Genomic DNA, 17,973 nt, shown 5'->3' with positions numbered 1-17,973 from the left:
GCAGGCAGGTGATTGGTTAGGGGTGATCAGGCAGGCAGGTGAGCGGTTAGCGGCGATCAGGCAGGCAGGCGAGCGATCAGGGGTGATCAGGCAGGCAGGCGAGCGGTTAGGGGCGATCAGGCAGGCAGGCGAGCAGTTTGGGGTGATCAGGTAGGCAGGCGAGCGATTAGGGGCGATCAGGCAGGCAGGCGAGCGGTTAGGGGTGATCAGGCAGGCAGGCGAGTGGTTAGGGGCGATCAGGCAGGCAGGCGAGGGGTTAGGGGCGATCAGGCAGGCAGGTGAGTGGTTAGGGGGTGATCAGGCAGGCAGGTGAGTGGTTAGGGGGTGATCAGGCAGGCAGGTGAGTGGTTAGGGGCGATCAGGCAGGGAGGTCAGTGGTTAGGAGCCAGCGGTCCCGGATTGCGAGATGGATGTCCGACTGCCACTTTAGGCCCGATCCCCTGAGGGGTCCCCGATTGCAAGATGGTGCAGTCCGGGCTGAGGGGACCCACCCCCCATTGCACGAATTTTGTGCACTGGGCCTCCTGGTTCATAGGTTGATGCTGAATCACTGAGCCAACCAGCCAGCGCTGTTTTTTGTTTGTTTGTTTGTTTGTTTTTAACACTCCACAAAAGTAGGGGAGGCTGGTCTCATGGCCCCTATTTTTGTAAAAGGAAAAATGAATTGCCCGGCCTTGAAGTAAGAGCCTGGACTGATCCAGACAATAAGGCCAGGGCGGGAGTTTAAAAGGCATCATCGCTTCTCCGATCCGTGGATGGCAAATCACGGCATGATTTCTCCGGAACAAGAATGGGGGAGGCCTGGGCCATGGTGTCCTAGCGTTCATACTGGTGGCTGCAGACACCATGTTGTCGGGCTGGTGTATCGAAAGAGTTCTCAGGAAATCTCGTCACCGGCAATTTGAGATATCTCATCTGTGTTTTTGTTAAAAAAAAAAGAAACTGGAAACCTATTTTTTTTTTTTCACAGACACCTGTAACTAATAAAAAAAAAATGATGTCGAATGGAAAGTGTCCTTGAGCCCTAGCTGGTGAGGCTCAGTGGATAGAGCGTCGGCCCGTGAACTGAAGGGTCCTGGGTTCGATTCCCGGTCAAGGGCACAGGCCTGGATTGCGGGCTCCATCCCCAGTAGGGGGCGTGCAGGGGGCAGCCGATTCATGATTCTCTCTCTTCATTGATATTTCTTTCTCTCTCTCCTTCTTCCTTCCTCTCTGAAATGAAGTAAAAAATATATATTTAAATTTTAAAAAGTATTCCTAGCTAGTGTGGCTCAGTGGATAGAGCGTCGGTCTGTGAACGGAAGGGTCCTGGGTGCGATTCTGGGTCAAGGGCACGTGCCTGGGTTGCAGGCTTGATCCCCAGTAGGGGGTGTGCAGGAGGCAGCTGATGTATGATTCTGTCACCCTCTCTCTCTCTCTCTCTCTCTCTCCCACTGTATGTGAAAATCAACAGAAGAAATATCCTCATGGGGTGATTAACAACAACAAAACTATTAAGAAGATTTTTTAAACCAGTTTAACTCTTTGAAATCTATTTGAAAAGGAGCCGTGGGACCATAACCCCTGTCCTCGAACCGCGTACCACAATCTGACCCTCATTTTGAAACAACGTTCTCTTGCACCTGTGACCTGGTCAGGATCAGCTCCCAGGGCAACGGTTGCAACGTGAATCCCTATGTCCTGCACCAGCACGGCCAAGGGTGAGCCGGAGGAGGGGCCCTGAGGGATGCAAGAAAGACCGACAAGGAGAATACAGCTGGGGCCTGGTGGATCTCCCGTGCCTGGATGAGGATACCCAAGACCCAGCCTGCACGCTGAGCCTTTATTTTATCGTCCGATGAAAACAAGGGTAAGATGAACATGTCTACAGATGTTCTTGTAGGTCTGAAAGCCAGGACTATATGAAGTTGAGTGTCTTACTTGGGTGACTGTCTGAGAGCCAAGACTTGCTGCACCTCCCACAGCCCATTCCCTACGTAGGAAGGAATTAGGGAGGCCTACAAGGTCAGGCTGCATCATACCAGGAGAGCTCTGGGCTGGGACTCCAGGCTGGGATTTGTCTGTGGTCCTGCCACAGGTCAGCCCGAGGCTTGACCCGAGAGCTGCTCCCTACAATCCCGTCCGACCGGTGTCCCTGTCCTCGGGGTCCATCTGGACACAGACATGGGGAGAGAAAGGAGGGGGAAGGCCAGGTGGAGAGGGAGGTGGGGGTGACCTGAGGTGCCTATGGGCCAGGTGGCCAACGCCAAGGATGGCCAAGGAAGCCGCAAGAACCCGGGAGAGAGACGGGGGACGGGTGCTCGCTCGGAGCTCCCGGGAAGAAAGCCCCCCCTGCCCAGGTCTCCAGCTCAGACCTCCCTTGCATCTCACCATCCAGAAATCCATCTGGCCTCCCTTATCTGCATCTGAGTTGGATTAGGAAACATCTGAGCCAGGTTCTGCGCTAAGCTCTTCAGCCTGAGGCCCTGGTTTGCTTAACAGGAGCCTGTTGGGTTTCCCCTGAGGTCATGCAAGAGAATGACATGACAGCCCTGGCCGGTGTGGCTCACTGGATAGAGTGTCGGCCTGCGGACTGAAGGGTCCTGGGTTCGATTCCCGGTCAAGGGCACATGCCCGGGTTGTGGGCTCCATCCCCAGTAAGGGGCGTGCAGGAGGCAGCTGATTCATGATTCTCTCTCATCATGGATGTGAATATCTCTCCCTCTCCCTTCCTCTCTGAAATCAATAAAAAAATATTGAACTGACTTTCATATGAAAGCCAGGAGAGCAGGAAGTTGTGTAGGTTGAACTACTGGGTATGAAAGCCAGGACTGCAGGAAGCTGCGTGTCTTACCTGGGTGGGTACAGTTGTCCTTGAAATGACTGTAGTCATTAAAACGGGGACTACAGGAAGTTGGGTGGAGTGTGTCACTTGGGTGGGTATAGATGTCCTTGACCGACTGTTGGTATTAAAGCCACGCCTACAGGAAGTTGGGTTGAGACCCCACTTGGGTGTAGATGTGCTTGAGTGAGTGTTGATATGGAAGCCGGGACTCCAGGGAGTTGGGTTGAGTGTGTCCCTTGGGTGGGTACAGTCGCCCTTGAACTGGCTGTTGGAATGGAAGCTGGGACTACAGGAAGTTAGCTTGAATGGGTCTCTTGGGTGGCTGTAGACGACCTTGAACAAATTGCTGGTACGGAAGCCAAGACTATAGGAAGTTGGGTTGAGTGTGTCACTTGGGTGAGTGTAGACGTTCTTGAATGACTGTTGGCGTGGAAGCTGGGACTACAGGAAGTTGGCTTGAGTGTGTCACTTTGGTGGGTGTAGACATCCTTAAACTGACTATTGGTTTGAAAGCCAGGCCTCCAGGGAGTTGGGTTGAGAGCCCACTTGGGTGGGTATATATGACCTTGAACTAATTGTTGGTATGGAAGCCAAGACTACAGGAAGTTGGGTTGGATGTAGATATTCTTGAATGACTGTTGATAGACGTCATTGAACTGACTGTTGGTAGGAAAGCCAAGACTATAGGAAGTTAGCTTGAGTGTGTCACTTGGGTGGGTATTTATGACCTTGAACTAATTGTTGGTATGGAAGCCAGGCCTACAGGAAGTTGGGTTGAGATCCCACTTGGGTGGCTGTAGATGTCCTTGAATGACTGTCTGAGAGACAAAACTATAGGAAATTGGGTTGAGTGTGTCACTTGGATGGGTACAGTCGGCCTTGAACTGGCTGTTGGTATGGAAGGTGGGCCTACAGGAAGTTGGCTTGAGTGTGTCTCTTGGGTGGCTGTAGACGACCTTGAATGACTATTAGTATGAAAGCCAAGACTGTAGAAGTTGGGTTGGATGTAGACATCATTGAATGGCTGTCTGAGAGCCAGGCCTACAGGAAGTTGGGTTGAGATCCCACTTGGGTGGGTATAGATGTTCTTGAATGACTGAGAGCCAAGACTATAGGAAGTTGGGTGGAGTGTGTCACCTGGCTGGGTACAGTCGGCCTTGAACTGGCTGTTGGTAGGAAAGCCAGGCCTACAGGAAGTTGGGTTGAGTGTATCACTTGGATGGGTACAGTTGGCCTTGAACTGGCTGTTGGTATAGAAGATGGGCCTACAGGAAGTTGGCTTGAGTGTGTCTCTTGGGTGGCTGTAGATGTCCTTGAATGACTATTAGTATGAAAGCCAAGACTGTAGAAGTTGGGTTGAATGTAGACATCCTTGAATGGCTGTCTGAGAGCCAGGCCTACAGGAAGTTGGGTTGAGACCCCACTTGGGTGGGTATAGATGTCCTTGAATGACTGAGAGCCAAGACTATAGGAAGTTGGGTTGAGTGTGTCACTTGGATGGGTACAGTCGGCCTTGAACTGGCTGTTGGTATAGAAGATGGGCCTACAGGAAGTTGGCTTGAGTGTGTCTCTTGGGTGGCTGTAGATGTCCTTGAATGACTATTAGTATGAAAGCCAAGACTGTAGAAGTTGGGTTGGATGTAGACATCATTGAATGGCTGTCTGAGAGCCAGGACTACAGGAAGTTGGGGTGAGATCTCACTTGGGCAGGTGTATACGACCTTGAACTAATTGTTGGTATGGAAGCCAGGCCTACAGGAAGTTGGGTTGAGACCCCACTTGGGTGGGTATAGATGTCCTTGAATGACTGAGAGCCAAGACTATAGGAAGTTGGGTGGAGTGTGTCACCTGGATGGGTACAGTCGGCCTTGAACTGGCTGTTGGTATAGAAGATGGGCCTACAGGAAGTTGGCTTGAGTGTGTCTCTTGGGTGGCTGTAGATGTCCTTGAACTAACTGTTGGTATGGAAGCCAGGTCTACAGGAAATTAGGTTGAGGTCCCACTTGCGTGGGTATATATGTCCTTGAATGACTATAAGTATGAAAGCCAAGACTGTAGAAGTTGGGTTGGATGTAGACATCATTGAATGGCTGTCTGAGAGCCAGGACTACAGGAAGTTGGGTTGAGTGTGTCACTTGGATGGGTACAGTCGGCCTTGAACTGGCTGTTGGTATAGAAGATGGGCCTACAGGAAGTTGGGGTGAGTGTCTCTTGGGTGGCTGTAGATGTCCTTGAATGACTGTCTGAGAGCCAAGACTATAGGAAGTTGGGTTGAGTGTGTCACTTGGATGGGTACAGTCGGCCTTGAACTGGCTGTTGGTATAGAAGATGGGCCTACAGGAAGTTGGCTTGAGTGTGTCTCTTGGGTGGCTGTAGATGTCCTTGAATGACTATTAGTATGAAAGCCAAGACTGTAGAAGTTGGGTTGGATTTAGACATCCTTGAATGGCTGTCTGAGAGCCAGGCCTACAGGAAGTTGGGTTGAGATCCCACTTGGGTGGGTATAGATGTTCTTGAATGACTGTCTGAGAGCCAAGACTATAGGAAGTTGGGTGGAGTGTGTTACCTGGCTGGGTACAGTCGGCCTTGAACTGGCTGTTGGTAGGAAAGCCAGGCCTACAGGAAGTTGGGTTGAGATCCCACTTGGGTGGGTATAGAGGTCCTTGAATGACTGTCTGAGAGCCAAGACTATAGGAAGTTGGGTTGAGTGTGTCACTTGGATGGGTACAGTTGGCCTTGAACTGGCTGTTGGTATAGAAGATGGGCCTACAGGAAGTTGGCTTGAGTGTGTCTCTTGGGTGGCTGTAGATGTCCTTGAATGACTATTAGTATGAAAGCCAAGACTGTAGAAGTTGGGTTGGATGTAGACATCATTGAGTGACTGTTGGTAGACGCCATTGAACTGACTGTTGGTAAGAAAGTCAGGCCTACAGGAAGTTGGGTTGAGATCTCACTTGGGTGGGTGTATATGACCTTGAACTAATTGTTGGTATGGAAACCAGGCCTACAGGAAGTTGGGTTGAGTGTCTCGCTTGGGTGGGTACAGATGTCCTTGAATGACTGTCTGAGAGCCAGGACTACAGGAAGTTGGCTTGAGTGTGTCACTTGGGTAAGTACAGACTTCCTTGAACCGACTCCTTCGTAGGAAAGCCATGACTACGCCTCAGAGCCACCCTTACCCTTGAGCACGTCCTGACTCAGCCTGCTCATCGGGCGTCTCGAGCGTTTAGAACAGTGGCTCTCAACCTTCTGGCCCTTTCAAGACAGTTCCTCATGTTGCGACCCAACCGTAAAATTATTTCCGTTGCTACTTCATCACTGTCATGTTGCTACTGTGATGAATCGTCATGGAAATATCTGATATGCAGGACGGTCTTAGGCGACCCCTGTGAAAGGGTCGTTCGACCGCCAAAGGGGTCGCGGCCCACAGGTTGAGAACCGCTGGTTTAGAAGGAATCAAACCTTCTACTGACCACGGGACACCCGGACGGTCTATGGCAGTTCCCTTCAGGGAGCCGTGGCCTCGAGCATGTCTCCTTTGAGGGATTATCTCGTTGCATCATTGCCCAATATCTCTTTTTGGAGGTGAATGTGGCGGTTTTGCAACAAAGGACACCTGGTCTCCCCTGCCCACACCTCCTCTCATCCTCGCTCTCAGATTGCGTTTATAATCCTCTTTCTCTCTTTGCCCCAAATGTATTTGTGTCCAACGCAAGCCAGGGCACATTCACCACCAGGTGTGTGAGTCCCAGGGTAGCCTTCTTGGGCTGTGAGCTAAAATGCAAGTCATTTTTCTTTAAAATATATATATATTTTTATTGATTTCAGAGACAGAGAAAGAGATAAAGGGTGTCCCAAAATTCACGCAAGATTTGAATTTGGTGTGAGCATTAACAACAACAACCAAAAATTAAAAGCCTAATTTTACTTGGTTTATTGATCAGATTCTAATATGTGTTGCCCTTTGATGTCAATCCCTTCGATTCGATCAGCATCACCAAGTACCAATGACGGCCCAGGAGCAGGGACAATGAAGACCAATGAAGACCATGGCTTTGCATCTGTGCTAGCAAAGCCGTGGAGGCCATTGACCCGATGTGCTATTTCACACATAACCCTAGACTGTGTCCTTTATGAATCAATAAAGAATTTACAACTTTTAATTATAAACCTGTGCTTTCTATCAAAATTACTTCTTGCGTGAATTTTGGGACACCCTTTAGAAACATCAATGAGAGAGAGAATCATGGATCGGCTGCCTCCTGCACGCCCCCCACTGGGAGTTGAACCTGCAACCGAGGTAAGTTCCCTGACCGTGAATCGTACCATGACCTCCTGGTTCCTAGATCGAAACCCACAGAAGCATCCTAGCTGGGTTATTTATCTTCCAAAGTCATTTCCACAGTTGCTGCACCCGTCTGCTATCCCACCAGCAGTGCACAAGGGTCCCTTTTTCTCCACGTCCTCGCCAGCACTTGCTGTTTGTTGATTTGTCAATAACTAGAGGCCTGGTGCACGAAATTTGTGCACAGGGGGACGGGGAGGGGGTCCCTCAGCCCAGCCTTCACCCTCTCCAATCTGGGACCCCTCGAGCATCTCTCTTGCAATTCGGGACCGCTGGATCCTAACTACTCATCTGTGCCCTGCCTGATTGGGCCTAACCGCTCTCCCCTGCCGGCCTGATCACCCCTAACTGCTCTCCCCTGCCAGCCTGATCACCCCTGACCACCCTCCACTGCCAGCCTGATCGTCCCTAACGATTCTCCCCTGCCAGCCTGATCGCCCCTAACTGCTCTCCCCTGCCGGCCTGATCCCCCCTAACTGCTCTCCCCTGCCGGCCTGATTGCCCCTAACCACCTCTGCCTCAGCCCTCGCCACCATGGCTTTGTCCAGAAGGATGTCCGGAAGACATCTGGTCTAATTAGCATATTACCCTTATATTAGTATAGATAACCATTCTGCCTTGCTGGTGTCGGTCAGTGGATTGAGCATCATCTCATGGACCAAGAGGTCCCAGCTTCTCTTCCTGGTCAGGGCACATGCCCGGGTTGTGGGCTCGATCACCAGTAGGGGGCGTGCAGGAGGCAGCTGATCCACGATTCTTTCTCATCATGGATGTTTCTCTCTCTCTCTCTCTCTCTCTCTCTCTCTCTTCCTCTCTGAAATCAATATATTAAAAAAATAACCATTTCTATGGGTGAGGTGATACCTCACTGTGGTTCTAATTTGCCTCTCTCTAATGATGAGGGACACCACTGGTCATCTTTTCATGGACCCTTTGGCCCTCTGTATGTCCCCTGCTTTGTAATGTATCGTTCAGAATAAAAAGTCATCTACCCTTTGTGCCCTAGCTGGTTTGGCTCAGCGGATAGAGCGTGGGCCTGGGGAATGAAGGATCCCGGGTTCAATTCCAGTCAAGGACACATGCCTGGGTTGTAGGCTCGATCCCCAGTAGGGGGCACGCAGGAGGCAGCTGATCCATGATTCTCTCTCATCATTGATGTTTCTCTCTCTCTCTCTCCCTCTCCCTCCCTCTCTGAAATCAATAAAAAATATATATTTTTAAAAGTCATATACCCTTTGTCAGTCTCATTCTGAAGAATGTCCTTGAACCTTGAACATGTCCTTCAGACGTGTCTATAAAATTCCAACCAAAGTTCTCTTCCAGGTAAGTCCACCTGGGGAGGCGCCTGTATCTTTGGTGTCACCATTAAAGATTGATTTCAGAGAGGAAAAGAAGGGGGGGGGGAGAGAGAGAGAGAGAGAGAGAGAGAGAGGGAGAGAGAGAGAGAAACATCTATGATGAGAGAGAATCATGGATCGGCCACCTCTTGCATGGCCCCTTACTGGGTATCGAGCCCACAACCCGGGCATGTGCCCTTGACCGGGAATCCAACGGTGACCTCCTGGTTCTAAGGTCGACGCTCAACCACTGAGCCACACCGGCCGGGCTGTTTTAGCTCCTTTAGTTGGGGGCCGAGGTCACCCCGAGTCCTCAGATTGTCGGAGACTAGAATCTCAGCCATTACCTCAGGTAGGAGAGCCAGCCTTCTCTTCCTTTTACTCGATGAATCATTTGCCGGTGGGCACACAGGTGAGAGCAGTCAGCCAGGGCGAGCAAGTCTGCAGGTGTTTCGATGAAGGATTTCCTTTTTTTTTTTGTAACCTGGATTTTCAGGACATGCAAATCAGGGGGAGCGGACGGCCTCATTTGCATATCCCAAAGGTGAGTCTCCTGGGTGAACTCCTTCTACCTGCGGTCTGGGGACAGGTGGCAGCCAGGAGAGTCCCATGTCCCAGAATCAGGGAGACGCCACCACGGACAGGTGAGTAGGACAGGTGAGCTGGACAGGTGAGCCAAGGAAGGTGTTTTGTGCGGAGCTCAGCCTATCCACTCAGCCTATCCATGCCTCATCTTGTGTTGGGACTGACCCTTGGGGTTCTGATGGTGACGGCAAGACACCCTTCCGTGATACCCATCAGGAAATTTTGATAGAATAAAGGTTGATTATTCTTCGTTCTTCACGGAACCTGGAAATTGAGGCAATGCACCTGAGAGTACACAGAGAGCTTACCAGCAGACAGAGAGGAGAGAGAGCGAGAGAGAGAGAGAGAGAGAGAAGAGAGAAGAGAAAGATTGGGCTTGGGGCTGGGGTCTTGCTTTCATTGGGGTCTGCTCACTCCGTTTTGGTTCATTTAAAATATGAGAATGGGAATTTTTAAAAAATATATTTTACTGATTTTTTCACAGAGAGGAAGGGAGAGGGATAGAGAGTTAGAAACATCGATAAGAGAGAAACATTGATCAGCTGCCTCCTGCACCCCCACTACTGGGGATGTGCCCGCAACAAAGGTACATGCCCTTGACTGGAATCGAACCCGGGACCCTTCAGTCCGCAGGCCGACGCTCTATCCACTGAGCCAAATAAGTTAGGGAGAGAATGGGAATTTTTTTAAAGTGCCGTAAAAGGAAAAACAAGTAGCAACCATGACCATCCATGGGAACCAACCAAGATCGCTGGTGTGTGACCGGCAGTGTGTGAATTTCGGATAATTGCTGCCTCTGAAATAAAAGTTTAAGCCACTGCCAGGGCTCACACAAGGAGGATGTAGGAGTAGATATATGAACAGATGTATGAGTAGATATGTGAGTGGATATATGAGTAGATGTATGAGTAGGTACATGAATAGATGTATGAATAGATGTATGAACAGATGTATGAGTAGATGTATGAATAGATATATGAGTACATATATGAGTAGATGTATGAATAGATGTATGAATAGATGTATGAGTAGATCTATGAGTAGATGTAGGAGTGGATGTATGAGTACATATATGAGTACATGTATGAATAGATGTATGAATAGATGTATGAATAGATGTATGAGTATATGTATGAATAGATGTATGAATAGATGTATGAATAGATGTATGAATAGATGTATGAGTATATGTATGAATAGATGTATGAATAGATGTATGAATAGGTGTATGAATAGATGTATGAGTAGATATATGAATAGATGTATGAGTAGATGTATGAGTAGATGTATGAATAGATGTATGAGTAGATGTATGAATAGATGTATGAATAGATGTATGAATAGATGTATGAGTAGATGTATGAATAGATGTATGAATAGGTGTATGAATAGATGTATGAGTAGATATATGAATAGATGTATGAGTAGATGTATGAGTAGATGTATGAATAGATGTATGAGTAGATGTATGAATAGATGTATGAACAGATGTATGAACAGATGTATGAGTAGATGTATGAGTATATGTATGAATAGATGTATGAATAGATGTATGAACAGATGTATGAATAGATGTATGAGTACATATATGAGTACATGTATGAATAGATGTATGAATAGATGTATGAGTAGATGTATGAATAGATGTATGAGTAGATATATGAGTAGATGTATGAGTAGATGTATGAGTAGATGTATGAATAGATGTATGAGTAGATGTATGAATAGATGTATGAGTAGATGTATGAATAGATGTATGAATAGATGTATGAATAGATGTATGAGTAGATATATGAGTAGATGTATGAGTAGATGTATGAATAGATGTATGAGTAGATATATGAGTACATATATGAGCACATGTATGAATAGATGTATGAGTAGATGTATGAGTAGAGGTATGAATAGATGTATGAATAGATGTATGAACAGATGTATGAGTACATATATGAGTACATGTATGAATAGATGTATGAATAGATGTATGAGTAGATGTATGAATAGATGTATGAATAGATGTATGAATAGATGTATGAGTAGATATATGAGTAGATGTATGAGTATAGGTATGAGTAGATGTATGAATAGATGTATGAATAGATGTATGAATAGATGTATGAATAGATGTATGAGTAGATGTATGAATAGATGTATGAATAGATGTATGAGTACATGTATGAGTAGATGTATGAGTAGATGTATGAGTAGATGTATGAATAGATGTATGAATAGATATATGAGTACATATATGAGTACATGTATGAATAGATGTATGAGTAGATGTATGAGTAGATGTATGAGTAGATGTATGAATAGATGTATGAGTAGATGTATGAGTAGATGTATGAGTAGATGTATGAATAGATGTATGAATAGATGTATGAGTAGATGTATGAATAGATGTATGAATAGATGTATGAGTAGATCTATGAGTAGATGTAGGAGTGGATGTATGAGTACATATATGAGTACATGTATGAATAGATGTATGAATAGATGTATGAGTAGATGTATGAATAGATGTATGAATAGATGTATGAGTAGATGTATGAATAGATGTATGAGTAGATATATGAGTAGATGTATGAGTATAGGTATGAGTAGATGTATGAATAGATGTATGAATAGATGTATGAATAGATGTATGAGTAGATGTATGAGTAGATGTATGAGTAGATGTATGAGTAGATGTATGAATAGATATATGAGTAGATATATGAGTATATGTATGAGTAGATATATGAACAGATGTATGAATAGATATATGAGTACATATATGAGTACATGTATGAATAGATGTATGAGTAAATGTATGAATAGATGTATGAGTAGATGTATGAGTAGATACTTGAGTAGATGTGGGTAGAGACGGTTTTGGCCCTCTCCTTTAAAAAAATACATTTTGATTGATTTCAGAGAGGAAGGGAGAGAGAGAGATAGAAACATCCATGAAGAAAGAGAATCATGGATTGGTTGCCTCCTGCATGCCCCCTACTGGGGATGGAGCCTACAACACGGGCACCTACCCTGACTAGGAATCGAACCATGACCTCCTGGTTCATAGGTCGATGCTCAACCATTGAGCCACTGTGATGAGGCTGCTGTTGACACTACAGTATTATAGATGTCTCCCATTTCCTCATCTCTGTCTCCCTCCACCGAGCCCCCACCCCTTCTCATATCTTCTCCACAGTATTGTCTGCGTCCACATGCTACTCATATGTGCACATCAATTCTTTGGTTAATCTCTTCCCATCCCCTCACCCACTCCCTTCCTTTTTGAGATTCGTCAATGTGTTTCTTGTATCCAAGTCTCTGGTCCTATTATTTTTTTTTGTCAGTTTATTTTGTTCATTGGATTCCACGTAGGAGTAAGATCATGGGATATGAGGCTTTCTCTGACTGGCTTATTTCACTCAGCATCATGCTCTCCAGGTCCCTCGGTGCCGTCTCAAAGGGTTAGAGATCCTCCTTTTTCAGGGCTGCGTAGTATTCCACGGTGTGGATGGACCACAGCTGTTTTATCCACTTGTCTGCTGATGGGCACCTGGGCTGTTTCCAGATCTTAGCTGTTGTAAATCATGCAGCTATGAACATAGGGGTGCACACATTCTTTCTGATGGTTGTTTCGGGATTCTTAGGATGGATGTTTGAAGGAGGCGATTAGCATTAAGTACCTAGTTGAATTTTAAGGTTCAAACACGGGTAATGACTTACCGATGGAATTTCGGTTTTTTGTTCCTTTTCTTTCATGGCAATGACTATTGCTATCATGTCCCTTGGTCATCACAGCGCACCGCCCGCCCCCCCCCCCCCGGAGCCACCCCCAGTGTGTAACAACTCTTAGCTTTCCTAAAATCACCAGATAGTGGTCTCCCTTTGGACTAATGGCCAACCACAGACGGAGATAAAGACATCGCGTCTTTTTAGGGGATCTGAGCTCATTCCACGTAGATGTGGCGAGATTAAACTCTGAGGTTCTGCTTCTTCTTGAGGTTATGTGCTCACGAGGCCTGTCTGAGGATAGGTTTAGGGACGCAGCCAAGTAACTCACACCCCAAAAAGGAGCTGGATGGCCCCAGAACTTGGCACAGCTCAAGCTCTTCCTTAATGGCCCAAGAGATACAAGTAATTGAGAGCTTGGGGTTTATGCCATGAGAATGTCAGAAAACCAGTTTTTGATTGCTGGAAGTAGAGATAGAATCCACAAATTAAGGGAGCCTTTCCAAACGGGAGCTGACTTAAGCAACCCAAAGATGACACACTTTTCTTTCCAGGAGCTTCGATCGTCGGCCAAAGGAAATAAGAAGGTGCTCAGATCTCCAAGATGACGCTCAGGTACGGGAAGTAATAAGCCACCGGGCAAAGGCACTGATGCTGATGTGTAATTTTGTGGCATCTGTGAAGTCAGCTCGATAGCTGGAGGCATGCACTTTTGTGCATTCATTATGTGGTTAGCTGTCATATGTCTACATTCATCTTCTGGGTTCAGTAAGTCCAAAGTGAAAAAGGAAGTAGGAGAGATGTAGACAATTGAAACAAATAGAAATGGCCAATTTCCAACACACTTATTTTATTTTATATTTATTGATTGATTTGAGAGGGGGAGGGGTAGAGATTGAAAGAGAGAGAGAGAGAGAGAGAGAGAGAGAGAGATTTGTGGTTCCACTTAGTCATGCACTCATTGGGTGATTCTTTGTGTGCCCTGGCCAGGGATCGAACTCGCAACCTTGTCATATCAGCACGATGCTCTAACCACCTGAGCTACCTGGCCAGGGTCTGTATTATTTTGAAATGTTGTACAAACAGGAATTGAGAGAAACAACGCAATCGTTTTGGTGAAGATGAAAGCATTTCTGTAATTATTATGGTTTGTCCATAGACAAAGCCCTGGCCGTAGACTTCTTGTTAACATTTCTGGGTGTCGAAAGTTTGGGGACAGCAGAGTGTCAATCTTGAGTCAACAGTTGTATCAGAGGATTTATAAAGGGTCTGGGAACAGATGGAGTCAGGGAATCTTTCTACCCTCCTCCTTCCCAGAGTAAATATTTAACGATGGTTTTACATTATGAATAAAGACAGCATAGAGATTGAACCAATGGATCCAATATCCATTACCTGATATCTGGTAGAGACCCAATCGGAAGAGAAATCTTATATAATAAAGGCCCAATATGCTAAGTGTCCGGTCGACTGGTCACCATGAAAGCAATCAAAGGGTAATATGCCAATGATATGCTAAGGCCACTCAACCGCTCGCTATGACGTGCACTGACCACCAGGGGGAAGATGTTCCGACTGGTGGGTTAGCTGCTGGGGTCTGGCAGATCCGGACTGAGCGAGACGGGCCGGACACACCCTGGAGCCTTCCCATGGTCCCTCCCCAGCTGGCCAACCTCCCGAGTCCCTCCCCGGCCCTGATCGACCAGACCTGTACCTTCTCGCAATCTGGAGCCCCTTGGGGGATGTCGGAGAGCCAGTTTTGGCCCGATCCCGCAGGCCAGGCCTAAGAACCCCACTGGTGCATGAATTCGTGCACCGGGCCTCTAGTATTCTATATTTTCTAGAAATCGAGACTTGAGCTGGGACTGAAAAAAATTAGGAAGCGGACTAAATCCGTGTCCAGATTCCAGGATTCAGTTGTCTTCCATGCCCTCCTTTTCCCTTATTTTGGGGTGCCTTTTTATTTGTGTTTCTGGTCTTCTACCCAAATTTTTTTTTTGTCTGGCAAAGCTGGTATACCCACACACAACTACATTTTCACGGGAAGGGAGTCAGGAACACAACCAGTAACATAACCGCATACCTCTTAGCAGTGTAACCTTAACCACGAGTCAACAAATTAGCCAGGAGCCTAATTGCATAAGTCTGTGCAATATCACCATAACCACACGTCAGGAATCATAAGCACACGTTAGCAACATAACCACCAACATCACCTCCTATGACTTAGCGCCTCTCACCCCAGGAATAAATGCTCTGTCTCCGAGCAAATTTATGTTCTCGGATTCCACCTCCTAGAACAGCAATGAGTTTGAGTGTGTTGAGCACCCAGGAGAGCCGGCCCTTGAGCAGCGATGAGCGACCTGGACTTGGAGAGAGAAGCCCGGAGGCCCTGTCCTGGGACATGTGCCTGGCGTCCAACCTACCCTGTTGCCTTCACAGAAGATGATGAGGCGTGGGACATGGATCCCTGAAACCATCCAGAAAAGGGTGTTTCCTTACAACCCGTGCTTGCTTTTCAGGAGGCGCTGGGCGTCCCTGTCTTGGATGTGGTTACTCCTCACCGTGGGCCAGTCGCAAAGGGCGGACGATGACAAGCCCAATATCGTCCTGATAATGGTGGATGACCTTGGAATTGGAGACCTGGGCTGCTATGGAAACGACACCATCAGGTGTGTCCTCGAGGCTGGGAGGGTTGATGCCTCTCATGACCGCTTCTCCCTGCCACAGCAACGTTATTTTGTTGGCTTCCTCTTTTGAGAACGAGGTCATATTAAATGCATGTGGATTTGAGTCTTGATTCTGGACTCATGGTTGTGCAGCCTCGGACAAGTTGCCTCACCTCTGGTGCCTTAATCTTCTTTTTTTTTTCTTTCTTTATTTTTTTTCCAGTTGATCAGCAGCCTAGCCAGGTTCTTTAGCCAGGATCTCCAGCCAGGTTCTGTGTTTTATTGTCTTGTTACATCTGTATTTATACCAGTTGATTGCCTTAATCTTCTTATTATCTGTTGAGTGAATAGTAGTGGACCCCATGAGTTCCTTCACGCAGAACACTCAGCTACCTGTCTCGTAGGGAGCCTTCTGTCATGGAGACCAGTGGTCGGCAAACTCATTAGTCAACAGAGCCAAATATCAACAGGACAATGACTGAAATTTCTTTTTGAGAGCCACATTTTTTAAACTTAAACTCTATAGGCAGGTACACTGTGATTAAGTTAATTAGGGTACTCCTAAGCTGGCCTTTGCTAAAAAAAAAAAAAAAAAAAAATCCTTAATCTGATTGAGATACGTCCGCTGAGGTTGACCCCTTCCAGCTCTCCCATCCGCATGCGTCTTGTAGACTTGTTTCGTCCGTCTCCTTTCGTTCATCCTCTCTCTATAAGTACAAACCATCTCAGCATACCTTTCTCCATCCTCGACACTCCATCTTCTCTCACTCCACAACGTGCCCTAAAATGAGCTTCATAAACTTTACTTCAAGTATTAAGTCAACTTCGCACTGTATGTGCGTGCCCGCACATGGTATTTTGCAGAAGAGCCACACTCAAGGGGCCAAAGAGCCGCATGTGGCTCGCGAGCCGCGGTGTGCTGACCACTGACGTAGACTATTTAAATGAGTGGTGATGTTTATATGTATTAAGAAACATTATCGGGTGACATCCTATATAATAAAGAGGTGATATGCAAATGGTCGTCACGCCATCGCGTGTAACGACCAATGAGCAGGAGGGTGGGGCAGTGAGCTATGAGCTATGGAGAGCTACAGGAAGGTGGGCCAGAGAGCTGTGGGCGGAGGTGGGCCGGATGGCCAGCTGAGCTACTCGTGCACGAATTCGTGCACAGGGCCACTAGCTGAAAATGACATCGGTTCCAGGCCTACAACCCTATCAAACACCATCTGTTTATCATAGTCTGTGTTCAGTTTCCTTCTATCCCTATATATCCTCCCTTTCCCCTCTTCTCTCTCCGCCAACCCCTTTCCCTCCTATAATCACCATACTGTTGTCTGTGAGGTTTTTTTTTAGAAAAACCTATTTTTAAAATATAGTTTTATTGATTTCAGAGAAGAAGGGAGAGGGAGAGGGAGAGAGAGAGAGAAAAACATCCACGAAGAGAAAGAATCATGGATCGGCTGCCTCCTGCACGCCCCCCACTGGGGATGGAGCCCGCAGCCCGGGCCTGTGCCCTTGACCGGGAATCGAACCATGACCACCTGGCTCATAGGTGGACGCTCTATCCACTGAGCCATGCTGGCCGGGCTGTGAATTGTTGTTGTTTTAAAATTATTTTTTCTTAATCCCTTCACCTTTTCCACCCAATCCCCCCAAACCCCTCCGCTCCGACAGCTGTCAGCTGGTTCTCTGTGCCTATGAGTCTGTTTCTATTTTGCCGGTTCGATTATCTTGTTCATCCGATTCCAGCTGTAAGCGAGATCCTGTGGTACCTGTCTTCCTCCAATGGCTGGTTTCACTGAGTGTATTTTTCCTCGGCAGAATCAGTCAGGCCCTGCTTCCTGATTTGGGGAGCCCGGCGCCCCTTTTTCGCAAGGCAAAGTGTTTTAACAAGGGACGTCCTGAGAGAGGGGTGTCGGACAGGAGACGGGAGCTCAGAGCTTCCTGGTGGGCCACGGAAGCCGTCTCCGGCAGCCACGGCTTTCCCAAGCTCAGCGGTCCATCCCGATAAGGCGAATGGCAGGGACTCCATGGTTCTCTTTCAATCTCTGGCAGTTGTGTGACCTGAGTGTAGAGAAGGGATATTGATCTACCGAATACTCAGCCTTAGGTCTCTAAGTAGCTAGGCATGGCGAAGGTCTCTAAGCCAAAGGCATTTAAATATATATGTGTACATGTATGTGTATATATGTGTATGTGTGTGTATAGCAGATGTCTAATCCAAAGACATATATATCTATATATCTCTTCTCTCTCTCTCTATATATATATATATAGAGAGAGGCAGCTCCTAATATATATGTATATATTACATATAATGTATATAATATATATAATATAATATATAATATATATAATTATAATATATTTTTTAAAAATATATTTTATTGATTTTTTACAGAGAGGAAGGGAGAGAGCTAGAGAATCAGAAACATCGATGAGAGAGAAACATTGATCAGCTGCCTCCTGCACATCCCCCACTGGGGA

The 17,973-nt window shown here is 46.7% G+C and overlaps 1 protein-coding gene across 1 annotated transcript in view; it reads left to right on the top strand.

Annotated features, from left to right (window-relative positions):
- The first annotated feature begins 9,090 nt into the window (after positions 1–9,090).
- Positions 9,091–17,973, top strand: part of LOC139000542 (arylsulfatase F-like) — a 30,548-nt gene continuing 21,665 nt past the window's right edge. The window contains exons 1-3 of the mRNA XM_070402688.1: positions 9,091–9,150; positions 13,369–13,429; positions 15,337–15,486. Of these exons, the coding sequence (XP_070258789.1) occupies positions 13,419–13,429; positions 15,337–15,486 (161 nt within the window). The 5' untranslated portion in view covers positions 9,091–9,150; positions 13,369–13,418. The remainder of the gene's footprint in view (positions 9,151–13,368; positions 13,430–15,336; positions 15,487–17,973) is intronic.

This window comes from Myotis yumanensis, unplaced genomic scaffold (genome assembly GCF_028538775.1).
Source record: "Myotis yumanensis isolate MYYU_CA2020_CCGP unplaced genomic scaffold, mMyoYum1.0.hap1 SCAF_24, whole genome shotgun sequence".
NCBI classification, from domain to species: Eukaryota; Metazoa; Chordata; class Mammalia; order Chiroptera; family Vespertilionidae; genus Myotis; species Myotis yumanensis.
The sequence above is the reverse complement of the archived record's forward strand: the minus strand, read 5'-3'. Positions and strand labels throughout refer to the sequence as shown.